Source organism: Triticum urartu, chromosome 6 (genome assembly GCF_003073215.2).
Source record: "Triticum urartu cultivar G1812 chromosome 6, Tu2.1, whole genome shotgun sequence".
Taxonomy (NCBI): Eukaryota; Viridiplantae; Streptophyta; class Magnoliopsida; order Poales; family Poaceae; genus Triticum; species Triticum urartu.
In genome coordinates this window covers 61,737,445-61,754,145 of record NC_053027.1, presented here as the reverse complement: position 1 = coordinate 61,754,145, position 16,701 = coordinate 61,737,445, and the positions used below count along the sequence as shown (strand labels likewise).

The 16,701-nt window shown below is 41.7% G+C and overlaps 1 protein-coding gene across 1 annotated transcript; it reads left to right on the top strand.

Moving 5' to 3' along the window:
- Positions 1-11,127: 11,127 nt before the first annotated feature.
- Positions 11,128-16,346, top strand: LOC125513412 (protoheme IX farnesyltransferase, mitochondrial-like). The gene is made up of 7 exons (XM_048678533.1): positions 11,128-11,480; positions 12,936-13,065; positions 13,310-13,447; positions 13,573-13,706; positions 15,278-15,403; positions 15,495-15,598; positions 15,720-16,346. The coding sequence occupies exons 1-7, from the start codon at positions 11,212-11,214 to the stop codon at positions 16,118-16,120; spliced, it is 1,302 nt and encodes a 433-aa protein (XP_048534490.1). The 5' UTR covers positions 11,128-11,211; the 3' UTR covers positions 16,121-16,346.
- Positions 16,347-16,701: the final 355 nt, after the last annotated feature.

Sequence of the window (16,701 nt, the reverse complement as noted above, 5' to 3'; positions counted from 1 at the left end):
GGTCAAACCGCATAACAACATACGTTGTTCCCTTTGTCATCGGTATGTTACTTGCCCGAGATTCGATCGTCGGTATCTCAATACCTAGTTCAATCTCATTACCGGCAAGTCTCTTTACTCGTTCCGTAATACATCATCCCGCAACTAACTCATTAGTTGCAATGTTTACAAGGCTTAAGTGATGTGCATTACCGAGTGGGCCCAGAGATACCTCTCCGACAATCGGAGTGACAAATCCTAATCTCGAAATACACCAACCCAACAAATACCTTCGGAGACACCTGTAGAGCACCTTTATAATCACCCAGTTACGTTGTGACTTTTGGTAGCACACAAAGTGTTCCTCCGGTAAATGGGAGTTGCATAATCTCATAGTCATAGGAACATGTATAGGTCATGGAGAAAGCAATAGCAACATACTAAACGATCGAGTGCTAAGCTAACGGAATGGGTCAAGTCAATCACATCATTCTCCTAATGATGTGATCCCGTTAATCAAATGACAACTCATGTCTATGGCTAGGAAACATAACCATCTTTGATCAACGAGCTAGTCAAGTAGAGGCATACTAGTGACACTCTGTTTGTCTATGTATTCACACAGGTATTATGTTTCCGGTTAATACAATTCTAGCATGAATAATAAACATTTATCATGATATAATGAAATAAATAATAACTTTATTATTGTCTCTAGGGCATATTTCCTTCAGTCTCCCACTTGCACTAGAGTCAATAATCTAGATTACACAGTAATGATTCTAACACCCATGGAGTCTTGGTGCTGATCTTGTTTTGCTCGTGGAAGAGGCTTAGTCAATGGGTCTGCAACATTCAGATCTGTATGTATCTTGCAAATTTTTATGTCTCCCACATGGACTAGATCCCGGATGGAATTGAAGCATCTCTTGATGTGCTTGGTTCTCTTATGAAATCTGGATTTCTTCGCCAAGGCAATTGCTCCAGTATTATCACAAAAGATTTTCATTGGACCCGATGCACTAGGTATGACACCTAGATCGGATATGAACTCCTTCATCCAGACTCCTTCATTTGCTGCTTCCGAAGCAGCTATGTACTCCGCTTCACACGTAGATCCCGCCACGACGCTTTGTTTAGAACTGCACCAACTGACAGCTCCACCGTTCAATGTAAACACGTATCCGGTTTGCGATTTAGAATCATCCGGATCAGTGTCAAAGCTTGCATCAATGTAACCATTTACAATGAGCTCTTTGTCACCTCCATAAACGAGAAACATATCCTTAGTCCTTTTCAGGTATTTCAGGATGTTCTTGACCGCTGTCCAGTGATCCACTCCTGGATTACTTTGGTACCTCCCTGCTAGACTTATAGAAAGGCACACATCAGGTCTGATACACAGCATTGCATACATGTAGAGCCTATGGCTGAAGCATAGGGAACATCTTTCATCTTCTCTCTATCTTCTGCAGTGGTCGGGCATTGAGTCTTACTCAACTTCACACCTTGTAACACATGCAAGAACCCTTTCTTTGCTTGATCCATTTTGAACTTCTTCAAAACTTTGTCAAGGTATGTACTTTGTGAAAGTCCAATTAAGCGTCTTGATCTATATCTATAGATCTTGATGCCCAATATATAAGCAGCTTCACCGAGGTCTTTCATTGAAAAACTCTTATTCAAGTATCCCTTTATGCTATCCAGAAATTCTATATCATTTCCAATCAGCAATATGTCATCCACATATAATATCAGAAATGCTACAGAGCTCCCACTCACTTTCTTGTAAATACAGGCTTCTCCAAAAGTCTGTACAAAACCAAATGCTTTGATCACACTATCAAAGCGTTTATTCCAACTCCAAGAAGCTTGCACCAGTCCATAAATGGATCGCTGGAGCTTGCACACTTTGTTAGCTCCCTTTGGATCGACAAAACCTTCCGGTTGCATCATATACAACTCTTCTTCCAGAAATCCATTCAGAAATGCAGTTTTTATATCCATTTGCCAAATTTCATAATTATAAAATGCAGCAATTGCTAACATGATTCGGACAGACTTAAACATCGCTACAGGTGAGAAGGTCTCATCGTAGTCAATCCCTTGAACTTGTCGAAAACCTTTCGCAACAAGTCAAGCTTTATAGACAGTAATATTACCGTCAGCGCCAGTCTTCTTCTTGAAGATCCATTTATTCTCAATGGCTTGCCGATCAACGGGCAAGTCAACCAAAGTCCACACTTTGTTCTCATACATGGTTCCCATCTCAGATTTCATGGCCTCAAGCCATTTTTCGGAATCTGGGCTCACCATCGCTTCTTCATAGTTCGTAGGTTCGTCATGGTCTAGTAACATAACCTCCAGAACAGGATTACCGTACCACTCTGGTGCGGATCTTAGTCTGGTTGACCTACGAGGTTCAGTAACAACTTGATCTGAAGTTCCATGATTATCATCATTAACTTCCTCACTAATTGGTATAGACGTCACAGGAACCGGTTTCTGTGATGAACTACTTTCCAATAAGGGAGCAGGTATGGTTACCTCATCAAGTTCTACTTTCCTCCCACTCACTTCCTTCGAGAGAAACTCCTTCTCTAGAAAGGATCCATTCTTAGCAACGAATGTCTTGCCTTTGGATCTGTGATAGAAGGTGTACCCAACAGTCTTCTTTGGGTATCCTATGAAGACACATTTCTCCGATTTGGGTTCGAGCTTATCAGGTTGAAGCTTTTTCACATAAGCATCGCAGCCCCAAACTTTAAGAAACGGCAACTTTGGTTTCTTGCCAAACCACAGTTCATAAGGCGTCGTCTCAACGGATTTCGATGGTGCCCTATTTAACGTGAATGCAACCGTCTCTAAAGCATAACCCCAAAATGATAGTGGTAAACCAGTAAGAGACATCATAGATTGCACCATATCTAGTAAAGTACGATTACGACGTTCAAACACACCATTACGCTGTGGTGTTCTGGGTGGCGTGAGTTGCGAAACTATTCCGCATTGTTTCAAATGTAGACCAAACTTGTAACTCAAATATTCTCCTCCATGATCAGATCGTAGAAACTTTATTTTCTTGTTACGATGATTTTCAACTTCACTCTGAAATTCTATAAACTTTTCAAATGTTTCAGACTTATGTTTCATTAACTAGATATACCCATATCTGCTTAAATCGTCTGTGATGGTGAGAAAGTAACGATACCCGCCGCGAGCCTCAATATTCATTGGTCCACATACATCAGTATGTATGATCTCCAATAAATCAGTTGCTCGCTCCATAGTTCCGGAGAACGGCGTTTTAGTCATCTTTCCCATGAGGCACAGTTCGCAAGTACCAAGTGATTCATAATCAAGTGGTTCCAAAAGTCCATCAGTATGGAGTTTCTTCATGCGCTTTACACCGATATGACCTAAATGGCAGTGCCACAAATAAGTTGCACTATCATTATCAACTCTGCATCTTTTGGCTTCAACATTATGAATATGTGTATCACTACTATCGAGATTCATCAAAAATAGACCACTCTTCAAGGGTGCATGACCATAAAAGATATTACTCATATAAATAGAACAACCATTATTCTCTGATTTAAATGAATAACCGTCTCGCATCAAACAAGATCTAGATATAATGTTCATGCTCAACGCTGGCACCAAATAACAATTATTTAGGTCTAATACTAATCCCGAAGGTAGATGTAGAGGTAGCGTGCCGACGGCGATCACATCGACTTTGGAACCATTTCCCACGCGCATCGTCACCTCGTCCTTGGCCAGTGTTCGCTTAATCTGTAGTCCCTGTTTTGAGTTGCAAATATTAGCAACAGAACCAGTATCAAATACCCAGGTGCTACTGCGAGCTCTGGTAAGGTACACATCAATAACATGTATATCACATATACCTTTGTTCACCTTGCCATCCTTCTTATCCGCCAAATACTTGGGGCAATTCTGCTTCCAGTGACCAGTTTGCTTGCAGTAGAAGCACCCTCAGTCTCAGGCTTAGGTCCAGACTTGGGTTTCTTCTCTTGAGCAGCAACTTGTTTGTTGTTCTTCTTGAAGTTCCCCTTCTTCTTCCCTTTGTCATTTTTCTTGAAACTGGTGGTCTTATTGACCATCAACACTTGATGCTCCTTCTTGATTTCTACCTCCGCAGCCTTTAGCATTGTGAAGAGCTCGGGAATTGTCTTATCCATCCCTTGCATGTTATAGTTCATCACGAAGCTTTTGTAGCTTGGTGGCAGTGATTGAAGAATTCTGTCAATGACGCTATCATCCGGAAGATTAACTCCCAGTTGAATCAAGTGATTGCAATACCCAGACATCTTGAGTATATGCTCACTGATAGAACTATTCTCCTCCATCTTGCAGGTGTAGAACTTATTAGAGACTTCATATCTCTCAATCCGGGCATTCTTCTGAAATATTAACTTCAACTCCTGGAACATCTCATATGCTCCATGACGTTCAAAACGTCGTTGAAGTCCCGGTTCTAAGCCATAAAGCATGGCACACTGAACTATCGAGTAGTCATCAGCTTTGCTCTGCCAGACGTTCATAACATCTGGTGTTGCTCCTGCAGCAGGTTTGGCACCTAGCGGTGCTTCCAGGACGTAATTCTTCTGTGCAGCAATGAGGATAATCCTCAAGTTACGGACCCGGTCCGTGTAATTGCTACCATCATCTTTCAACTTTGCTTTCTCAAGGAACACATTAAAATTCAATGGAACAACAGCACGGGCCATCTATCTACAATCAACATAGACAAGCAAGATACTATCAAGTACTAAGTTCATGATAAATTTAAGTTCAATTAATCATATTACTTAAGAACTCCCACTTAGATAGACATCCCTCTAATCCTCTAAGTGATCACGTGATCCAAATCAACTAAACCATAACCGATCATCACGTGAACTCGAGTAGCTTTCAATGGTGAACATCACTTATGTTGATCATATCTACTATATGATTCACGCTCGACCTTTCGGTCTCAATGTTCCGATGCCATATCTGCATATGCTAGGCTCATCAAGTTTAACCTGAGTATTCTGCGTGTGCAAAACTGGCTTGCACCCGTTGTAGATGGACGTAGAGCTTATCACACCCGATCATCACGTGGTGTCTAGGCACGACGAACTTTGGCAACGGTGCATGCTCAGGGAGAACACTTTTATCTTGAAATTTAGTGACAGATCGTCTTATAATGCTACCGTCAATCAAAGCAAGATAAGATGCATAAAAGATAAACATCACATGCAATCAATATAAGTGATATGATATGGCCATCATCATCTTGTGCTTGTGATCTCCATCTCCGAAGCACTGTTATGATCACCATCGTCACCGGCCGACACCTTGATCTCCATCGTAGCATCGTTGTCGTCTCGCCAATCTTATGCTTCCACGACTATCGCTACCGCTTAGTGATAAAGTAAAGCATTACAGGGCGATTGCATTGCATACAATAAAGCGACAACCATATGGCTCCTGTCAGTTGCCGATAACTCGGTTAAAAAACATGATCATCTCATACAATAAAATTTAGCATCATGCTTTGACCATATCACATCACAACATGCCCTGCAAAAACAAGTTAGACATCCTCTACTTTGTTGTTGCAAGTTTTACGTGGCTGCTACGGGTTGAGCAAGAACCGTTCTTACCTATGCTTCAAAACCACAATGATAGTTTGTCAAGTTGGTGTTGTTTTAACCTTCGCAAGGACCAGGCGTAGCCACACTCGGTTCAACTAAAGTTGGAGAAACTGACACCCGCCAGCCACCTGTGTGCAAAGCACGTTGGTAGAACCAGTCTCGCGTAAGCGTACGCGTAATGTCGGTCCGGTCCGCTTCATCCAACAATACTGCCGAACCAAAGTATGACATGCTGGTAAGCGGTATGACTTATATCGCCCACAACTCACTTGTGTTCTACTCGTGCATATGACATCTACGCATAAAACTAGGCTCGGATGCCACTATTGGGGAACGTAGTAATTTCAAAAAAAATCCTACGCACACGCAAGATCATGGTGATGCATAGCAACGAGAGGGAAAAGTGTTGTCCACGTACCCTCGTAGACCGAAAGCGGAAGCGTTAGCACAACGCGGTTGATGTAGTCGTACGTCTTCACGATCCGACCGATCAAGTACCGAACGCACGACACCTCTGAGTTCAGCACACGTTCAGCCTGATGACGTCCCTCGAACTCCGATCCAGCCGAGTGTTGAGGGAGAGTTTCGTCAGCACGACGGCGTGGTGACGATGATGATGTTCTACCGACGCAAGGCTTCGCCTAAGCACCGCTACAGTATTATCGAGGTGGACTATGGTGGAGGGGGGCAACACACACGGCTAAATGATCAAATCAATTGTTGTGTCTCTGGGGTGCCCCTGCCCCCGTATATAAAGGAGCAAGGGGGGAGGTGCGGCCGGCCAGGAGGAGGCGCGCCAGGAGGAGTCCTAATCCCACCGGGAGTAGGACTCCCTCCCTTCCTTGTTGGATTAGGAGAAAGGGGGAAAGAGGAGGGAGAGAGGAAGGAAAGGGGGGGCGCCCCCCTCTCCTTGTCCTATTTGGACTAGAGGGGGAGGGGCGCGCGGCCCTGCCCTAGCCGCCTCTCCTCTTCTCCACTAAGGCCTACCATGGCCCATTAAGCCCCCGGGGGGGTTCCGATAACCCCTCAGTACTCCGGTAAAATCCCGATTTCACCCGGAACATTTCCGATATCCAAATATAGGCTTCCAATATATCAATCTTCATGTCTCGACCATTTCAAGACTGCTCGTCATGTCCGTGATCACATCCGGGACTCCGAACAACCTTAGGTACATCAAAACTCATAATATAACTGTCATCAAAACTTTAAGCGTGCGGACCCTACGGGTTCGAGAACTATGTAGACTTGACCGAGAGACGTCTCCGGTCAATAACCAATAGTGGAACCTGGATGCTGATATTGGCTCCCACATATTCTACGAAGATCTTTATCGGTCAGACCGCATAACAACATACATTGTTCCCTTTGTCATCGGTATGTTACTTGCCCGAGATTCGATCGTCGGTATCTCAATACCTAGTTCAATCTTGTTACCGGCAAGTCTCTTTACTCGTTCCCTAATACATCATCCCGCAACTAACTCATTAGTTGCAATGCTTGCAATGCTTAAGTGATGTGCATTACCGAGTGGGCCCAGAGATACCTCTCCGACAATCGGAGTGACAAATCCTAATCTCGAAATACGCCAACCCAACAAATACCTTCGGAGACACCTGTAGAGCACCTTTATAATCACCCAGTTACGTTGTGACTTTTGGTAGCACACAAAGTGTTCCTCCGGTAAACGGGAGTTGCATAATCTCATAGTCATAGGAACATGTATAGGTCATGAAGAAAGCAATAGCAACATACTAAACGATCGAGTGCTAAGCTAACGGAATGGGTCAAGTCAATCACATCATTCTCCTAATGATGTGATCTCGTTAATTAAATGACAACTCATGTTTACGGATAGGAAACATAACCATCTTTGATCAACGAGCTAGTCAAGTAGAGGCATACTAGTGACACTCTGTTTGTCTATGTATTCACACAAGTATTATGTTTCTGGTTAATACAATGTAGCATGAATAATAAACATTTATCATGATATAAGGAAATAAATAATAACTTTATTATTGCCTCTAGGGCATATTTCCTTCATGTACCAATAGTCATTATTTACTTAGGAAAATAATAGCAAGAAACAAAAAAGGATGGAAAACAAACGTTAAGTCTATACCAATATAAAAAGACCCAAAGCGGCGGATCCTACTGATCTCAGCCATCGAACTAAGTTAATCCAACGACCTAGACTGCTCCAATGGCGAGCGTTAAATGTGTAATTAATATCATACCAAATATTACACTAATCACAGGATTAACACACAAATAATAGCGTACCTAAAATCCGTGTGCAATTAATATATTGCCTAAATATTTAACGTGCGTTGCACGTGCGCATTTACTAGTATATCTTAAAGAGATGTTCATGTCTTGGAAAGAAAAAAAATCACATGTTCAAAAACAAGTGTCCGTGTATCTTGTACAAATAGTCATTTTTTACTTAGGAAAATAATAGCAAGAAACAAAAAAAGGATGGAAAACAAATGTTAAGATGAGTGAAAAAGAATAGGAATATATAAATATAATAAAGGATGGAAAACAAAAGTTAAGATGAGTGAAAAATAATAGGAATAGATAAATATAATAAAAATTTAAGAGAACTAAGGGGAAAAATAAGACAATGACTTGGATGCAATTCAGTGTGTGGTGTTGTTCAGTTCAGAATGAAGAAAGATGATGTCCTTATGACCTGCTCCTGTGTGAGATAGAAAATTGGGCTTGCAGAGTGCAATCCAGTTATAATGTGGTTCAGTTGAGAGTAAAAGGAAAGAAAGAAGGACGAAATTGTACGCAACCTTGTCTCTCCTCCCTTCGTTTCTCCTCCAAGGAAAGATGACTAGGGTTTCTGCCTCCCGTTGGCTGCGCCGCCGATCTACCACGTCTCCTGTGGCCTTAGGGCCATGGGTGCATGGTGGATCCCGGCCCTTGCCGGTGGGAGGGCTCCGTTTTAGGTGCTTTAAGTTTTGTTAGGGTCCGTGTTTTGATCAGGAAGACGAGACAACGACGGCTTCTTGAAGACGGAAATAAGGTTCTCCCCGCCTAGCCCCCGTACCGGTGGTACGTCTAGTATCGTTGGAGAGCGTGTGGAAGTGTGTCTCCCGCGGATCTCGCGGGATTTGGTTGGTGGTTGTATTTGGTGGATTTGCTCGGGTCCGGTCTTTGTTCATGTGTCTTCACATTGGGTCCTTCCGATATAAGCTTCTCTTCAATGGCGACGGTTGTTGTTCTAGTGCGTTGGTCCTACTGGGCCTTATCATAACGACTTCTTGACTGTCTACTACAACAAGTTATGCCTAGTTTCGGCGAGGGAGGGGCGATGACGGCGGCGCGCCTTCAGTTCACTTCAATGCTTATAGTCGTCGCTAGGTGATGTATGAATCTGGATGTATTTTTATTATTTTTTATGTTGGATGTACTGTCATGATTGAAGATGAATAGATTGGAAGTTTCTCGCAAAAAAGAAAAAAAGAAGCACAAGAGAGAGGATATAAGGTCCTATTTGTTTGGGCTTTTTGCTTCTGCTTTTGCAGCTTTTTCATTTTAGCCAAAAAGCCAAAAAAGCTCCTAAATAGGTGCTTTTTTGCTTCGGCTTTTGGCTTATATCATCATATTGATTCATAAGCCAAAAGCTGAAGCAAAACACCCCTATTTAAGAGTTTTTGTTGCTCTTTTACCAAATAGAAAAGCTGTAAAAGCAGAATCAAAAGCCAAAACAAATAAGGCCTAAATTGCGTGGTAGAAAAAAAATCTTCCCTTTTTTCTACGCAGTTGCACTTTCATTAGCTGTAGTTTGAAACAATCCAAGTTTTAACAGTCCTCGCCTATGCATAGTTAGTGGCTTGGTGCTACTTATGTTAAAAGATTCACAACTATCTAGGAGTTTCTACCAAGTAGAGTGCACTCTTCCTATTGGAGCATTAGTATACTTCAGTTCTACTAGAGTATCCATCTTATTTTGTGTGCAAATATTTGTGTGATATTTTGGCACATAAATTTAGTCTCAACGGAAGACAATAGTTTAGACTTGATTCTGATAACTTCGTCTAATATGTTTTTGTTCTTAATTTTAGTATGAATATAAATTACTTGCGTAGTTGCATTGTTTTGACTCATCCAAGCTAGCTGTATAGTAGAAGTTTAGCATGCTCACAAGATGATTTGGTTGGGTTTTGATAATGAGTATCATTGCTCTGTGCATGCTGAGAAGGTTATTTATATGTGCTGAATTGATTAAATTATACTTCTTGAGAGTAGTTGTTTGGGATTATTTGTGAACAAATTGAACCCGGAAGATGCTTCAGGAATAGACCCGTCGCAAAGGCCCCTATAATTATAAGTTCTAGGTGTCACCATATAAAATCTAAGAATTTCTTTGAAAGTGGCAATCTTACAATGCAGAACTTAAATTACACTGAAATCATTACAAATTTTGTTTAACTAGAATCTTGGTGCGTGGATGGAGAAAGAAGAAAAGGAGAAAATAAAATAGTAAGAAAAAAAAAGAACGACTATGCTGCTTGATGTGCATGGGATTTATAAAAAATATGTTAGACAGGATTAATGTGGAACCACCAAAGCATGTATGACTCAATGCAATGCACGGATATTGATTTAAAAACCACAAGTTTTACTTCTTTGAACACATCATAGATAGAGACATTCATACATACGCATATATACACACCCGTATGAAAGCACACACGCATACTTTACCCTATTAGCACTACGAGAGACCGAGCCGGCACATCATCTTGAGATTGATGAAATCGTCACACACACTTTCGTAGTCAACAAGACGTCAACGCACATCCCCGAGGGGCTTGAAATAAATCCAGAAAAATGCGATCATCAATGCAGGTCTAGAACTTCCCTGATGGTTCATTCCGCCCACAAAGAATATAGCCATCTGAGCTACACTCAGTTCGTCAAATTGCAATGAATAGGCTTTTTGTTGGTCACTAGATGATACCTCGCACGTTGTTGCGGGAACGTTTGTAATACATCCAGTTAGAATTGGTTGTATGAAACATGAATTTTTAGAGTTATAATATAAGAACTAAAGCTAAAAATAAGTATGATTTGTGGTGTTTGATTATTGTATAATGTAAATATCCTAATAGAATGTAAACTCTCATGCATGTTTGCATGTCCAAGTGGCTTTTTATTATGCATGATTATATGTTGTGGTGGGTCTTTCTTCTTGCATGTTGAATGATGAGGTGACATACTTGCATGTTTTTTTTTGAGCATCAGTACATACACAAGCGCTCATATACACACGCATACACTCACCCCTATAAACGCACACACGCACACTCTATCTCTATGAGCACCTCCAAAAAACTGAGCCGGCATATCATCTTGAGAGAAATAGGCTAGCGAGGGCTAGCCATTTAGATATAGTAGAAGATTACGAGAAAGAAAAAAGAAACATGAATAAGTTTTTTTTAGGGCAGAAAAGTGAATAAGTGGAGTTCTCGGCAGCTCCATCTCTTTGGCCGAAAGCGTCCACCAGATCTTTCCGGCATCCGCGTCGCTCGTCGTCGCCTCCGCCGCCATGTGGAGAGGCGGCGCCACCGCCGCCTCCGCCGCGAGGGCTCTCCGCTCGCGCATGCTCGGAGACCCCGTTCACCACCCCTCTACGGCTATTCTCCCCATCCCTTCGGCGCGCGCCGCCTGCTCGGCACCCTCTGCCGCCTCCCCCGCGCCCATCGTCGCTGAAGCGGCGGCCGCCTCGGTAGCTGTTTCGTCGGGAGCCAGATCCGCCTCCGACGTGCTGCGTCACTACGGGCAGTGCTACTGGGAGCTCTCCAAAGCCCGCCTCAGGTGCGCGATTTGCTTCCATTTCCCTTCAGAAGACCAATTCTATTCTTACAATTGATGTTTTTCAGAATGAAATAAAGATATGCTTTTCAATTTTTGAGGTTATATTCCGAAGAAATGAACTTCATCAACTTTGTGATTTGGGATCTATAACAGTCGAGCTAAATTGTGAACCCTTTAACAATTTGGGATCTATGACTCATTAATACCCCTTAAAGTTTATGCGCTGCAGGATCTCGTATGCTAAATTGTGAACCTTCGGTTCGTAATATTGGCTCTATAAAATTAACTTATGATACTGTTCAGGAAACATATGATGCTATGTGAAAAACTAGCTAATGGAGCCCTTTTGTTTGTAATGTAGAAATGGAATTGTAAGTGTACTGCAGACTGGACAAGCCACCTCTTTTTGTTATAACCACAACGATGGAAACACCAAATTTCTTGATAAGCAAAACTGCCTTCAAGTTACCTTATAACACACTAAACAGAGGTGTGATGCAGTAGATGTCTTTATACTTAGGTGCGTTTATTAAGCATGACCTCTTCTCTTCTCGTTGTTCTTGTTTTTGCTTCACCATTCAGTTTTATTGTGCTTTTGGAGCCATGTCCTGAAATATTAGGGTTTGGCCAAAGCTTTTGCGTGCGGCGGAGATGCTAGATAGTAGATAGTGTCTGCTGCCAAATCATTACTGTCTTGATCGGTCCACCTTGACAATGTATGCATAGTGGTCAATTAGTGGTTTAGTGTGCCTGAAAAGCTAAGATGATCTTTGTAGCGGTAAAAATGAACTATAATTTAATTATTTCCTTTATGTTTTTGTCATAAGGTGTTTAGTATCGTTAGTTTTTTCCATTCATCGGATTTTATAAATTGTAATTGCACTCGACTTCTAGCAATCTTTCCTCATATGATAAGATATGAAACAATATCCCATATGTTTGTAGTCCAAATGTTCTGTTGCATGTTCTCTTTAGAATTCATATTGCACATATGGTATTTATGTTCTATTGTTTGTTGAACCACATGGTACCCCTATTTAGAATGGGGAATACAATTCATAGGCGATAAACTTTGAAAGTCTCCTGTACCATCTAACATCCATTACGACTTATTTTTGGTTAGAATGCATAAATTGAATCGAGAGTTTGATACAGTACCTCAAAGTTCAATTAGTCAAAATCTCTCAGACAGTAGGCATAACCATCTATTCTCCCTAAACAAATTCTAGTTTTAATGCCTTCTTTGGAGAAATTGTTCTGTGGGATTTATGTATGTCTGGAGAGTGCACGTATGGGTTAATATGTGTCCCTTGGATATATTCAGACAATCTTATGATTTTGAATTTGCCATGGTCTGTGTCTTGCATCTTGGAACTCCTTGTGGCTGACAAATTATTTGTCCTCTTGTTGCATTTCTTTTATTTGATTATACGTTCTATTTTTTATGGTATTTAGTGCACTTGTCGTGGCAACATCGGGGGCTGGATATGTGCTCGGTAGTGGCAGCATTGTAGACATTGCTGGACTTTGCTACACATGCACTGGTACCATGATGGTTGCAGCATCTGCCAACACTCTCAACCAGGTATGTGCTTGTTTTTTGGGGCAGCCTTTTCCATTAGCATGTTGGTTAACCAAACCAATATTCATTGTGTTCACATTCTTGCAATCCTTTTATGTTCATTGTCACACAATGTCACACTTCAATATCAGTTTTTGAGAAGTTATTCTGATTTTCTTACATATTTACATCGGGATTTATAGATATCATATACACCTGGTTATCACGCTTAGAGACAATGAACTTGGTGCATCGACATCCTTTTCAGGTGTTTGAAATAAAGAATGATGCTAAAATGAAAAGGACAATGCGACGGCCCCTACCATCAGGGCGTATTAGTCCTGTGCATGCTGCCATGTGGGCTACAACTGTTGGAACTGCAGGAACAGCATTATTGGCTTGCAAGGTTCGGCTCTTTGCTGTTTGCTTGTACTTGCTTTACACTTTGTTTAAAGTGTATGCGGCCACTGTAGATGGTATGATGCTGTTATTGGAACTAAACATTAAGAAATTTTGGCAAGGTCTGTGCAGGCTAATGACTTAGCTGCTGGGCTTGCAGCATCCAATCTCATTCTGTATGCATTTGTATACACTCCACTGAAGCAAATACACCCTGTCAATACATGGGTGGGAGCGGTTGTTGGCGCCATTCCGCCACTTCTAGGGTATGTTACTACTGAAGACACATTTCTGGATTATCTAGGTGCAGGTTGAAGGTGGTATTTTATATGTTGAAAATAATGGAGCGAGTGTATATTCTTCATCTCCTATTTTAATTTCTTATTGTGCACCCTGGTTTTGGTCATTTAATGGCCTGGCAACTGGAACAATCTGGTTTAGTACTGCCATGAAGATCATGCATGGCTCGGCGTATGGGATTGGGTAATAGAACATGGCTTAGGGAGGATGAATGAGGGGGATGACAGATTGATAAACTATTCTCTTATTGCGTGATTAAATGTGATACATGCTAGTCCTTTATGTAGGACGACTAACTTGATCCGCAAGTCGTATTTCAGTTTAGACCAAAGTTAAAAAAGGTGATAGGTGCTAATTGTGAGTTTCACCACTGCCTTGCGCTTTTCTGACCAAAGCGCACGCTTAAGCTCACATTAACCACTAGGCGTTTTGCTATTGCCTAGAGCCTAGGCATGTCTTTTTTAATGGTTTAAACTCAAGACCAAACCATAACTACCTTCCTAGTTCAGTTGGACTCTTCTTAATTTAACTAGTCTCTTTGTAATGGACCCAACTGTATCCAACAAGGATAAATACTAATCGAGTTACTCCTTTTCTTAACTTTCCAATCTCTAGCATAAGCTATCCAATGCCTTCACGGATAAGCCTATTTCCTGCTGCCTTGTGCACCCACGGCCATAACAGATTCGTCAGAATGAAGCAACATATACATCGTAGAGCCCTCTGGACCTACAAGCTTAAACACACAAATTGAAGTTATGGACTACTTACTCTCAAAACCATAGCTGCTGACATGAAGCATCAAACTGGATGATACCACTGCCCTCGAGACTGTTTCAGGCCATACAGTCACATCTTAAGCAAGCAAATAAAAAAAAGGTCGCTTATAGGCTCAGAGTCCAGTAATACTTCAAGGAGAAGGAAAGCTCTAAATCTCCTGCCGGCATTATAAAGGAAGGAGATACGAGAAAACAAATTTACAACTGGACGCGACTCTTTCTGTTACCTGAGCCCTTCTTGTACTGGAATGCTGGCATTATTGGACTAGAAGGTCTTTAGGGGCTGGGATACACAGTGGTGCAGTTAAAGCAATAAGTGCATTAGATGAATATATGATGACTCGGATTTGAGAACTGGAATAGGTATTGGGTGTATGTTTTTTCTCTCAGTCCAGACTAATAAGTTCATAAAGAAGAAACCTTTACATCTGTCCTTGACCACAGCATCCAGCTATTCATAATCACCCGCCTACATTTCTACTTCCTCTGTACCAAAATGTAAGACGTTTTTTGGTTTTGCATAGGGCATAAAAAACATCTTACATTTTGTTACGGAGGGAGTATTTCAGAAATTCTTCAGTATTTGTAGCATTGCTCTAATAGACTGCCTGCACAGGTGTAGAATATCATGCTTTAGTGCATCATGGGCATATATATATTCTGTGTATTATTGCACTCTTGTTTATTTGTTGAATGATTATTAATGGAGCTGTGCAATATGTTTACACGGCATGTGGCCCTTATTTATCTTGACACAGGTGGGCGGCAGCAGCATCTGAACTGTCACTCAACTCTATGATTCTGCCGGCTGCTTTGTACTTTTGGCAGTTACCACATTTCATGGCCCTTGCGTACTTATGCCGCGCTGACTACCTTGCTGGAGGGTAACTCAATTATTCCAACTGTAGTAGTTACATCAAAATGTTAACTGGTCCTAATTTGTATCCTTGACATGTGATTGGCTTGTTGATTCAGGTATCGTATGCTCTCTTTTGCTGATCCTACTGGCAAGAGAACTGCATGGGTTTCACTCAGAAATTGTCTCTACATGCTGCCGTTGGGGTTATTTGCATATAACTGTAAGTACTAAAAAATCATATAGGTTCTCTAGTTTCCATTTGCTTCTACTACTACTTATAATAAAGTACTTGGTCAAACTTGGGATCTTTCTTACTCATGGAACTAACTAATGCTTTGTAGGGGGGCTAACATCCGAATGGTTCAGTTTTGAAGCATCGCTTCTAACGACGGGCCTCGCCATTGGAGCCTTATCATTTGTACTGGCTCCTAGTCAGAAGAGTGCAAGAAGAATGTTCCATGGTAGCCTCTTGTATCTTCCTGCTTTGATGGCTGGACTTATATTGCATCGGCTGCCCAACGAACAGAAGGAGCATAACAACATTCATCAGACTAGTGAGATCGCTGGGGTTCTCCGCGGCGCCGAGCTGTGGGACGAAGAAGAAAGAGCTAGACAGAAACAGGAAGACCTGAAACATTCTCGTCGTGCTCAATCACGCCCTCCAGTTGCCTATGCTTCTGTAGCCCCATTCCCCTTCTTGCCTGTGCCTGTGTACGTCTCTCCAGAAGCTCATGAGTTTTGAAAACCTTGTCCCAGCAGCCAGGGCTGCAATGGTTTCATCTTCCTTCCTTTTTGTCTGTTGTCAGAAAATTCTTTTCCGCTCTTGACAGGAAATTTTACCGCTCAGGGGAATTCCTATTTGTATTGTTGAATTAAAATATGAGAATAATGAGCGCAATTTTTATTTGTAAAAAAACATAAATTCAGTTGTTGGGCTCACGTGAGTATAAAATCGATGTTTCAGAGTACCTTGATACAGGGCCATCTAGAAGCAACATGTATCTCATGCTTCCACAACTTCTCTTCTCTGCCTGGGTCTAAATTTCCAGCATTTCCAACCAATCATGCCTCCCTGTGATTCCTTGTTTGAATCAGCATGTGGTACAGTGAGTAAAGCTCCGGTGCCGCATGAGCAACAGGCTTCATCATAACCTCACGTGGAACCCAGTTGTCATTCTAGATATGTGCGTGGATTGGCCGTCTCCAATTCTACTTATCAGCCCTTGTTTCAACAAAACCCTTCCTTCCAAAACTGATCTCCAGATTTGTGAAGGCTTTGATCCCAAGTCTGCACCCAAAAAATCTCAGGGGCAGGAAAAAGTA

Coding starts and splice junctions, on each gene's coding strand:
- LOC125513412 (XM_048678533.1), top strand. CDS start 11,212: ATGTGGAGAGGCGGCGCCACCGCCGCCTCCGCCGCGAGGGCTCTCCGC. Junction 13,066..13,309: donor CTGCCAACACTCTCAACCAG/GTATGTGCTTGT, acceptor CATCCTTTTCAG/GTGTTTGAAATAAAGAATGA. Junction 13,707..15,277: donor GCCATTCCGCCACTTCTAGG/GTATGTTACTAC, acceptor ATCTTGACACAG/GTGGGCGGCAGCAGCATCTG.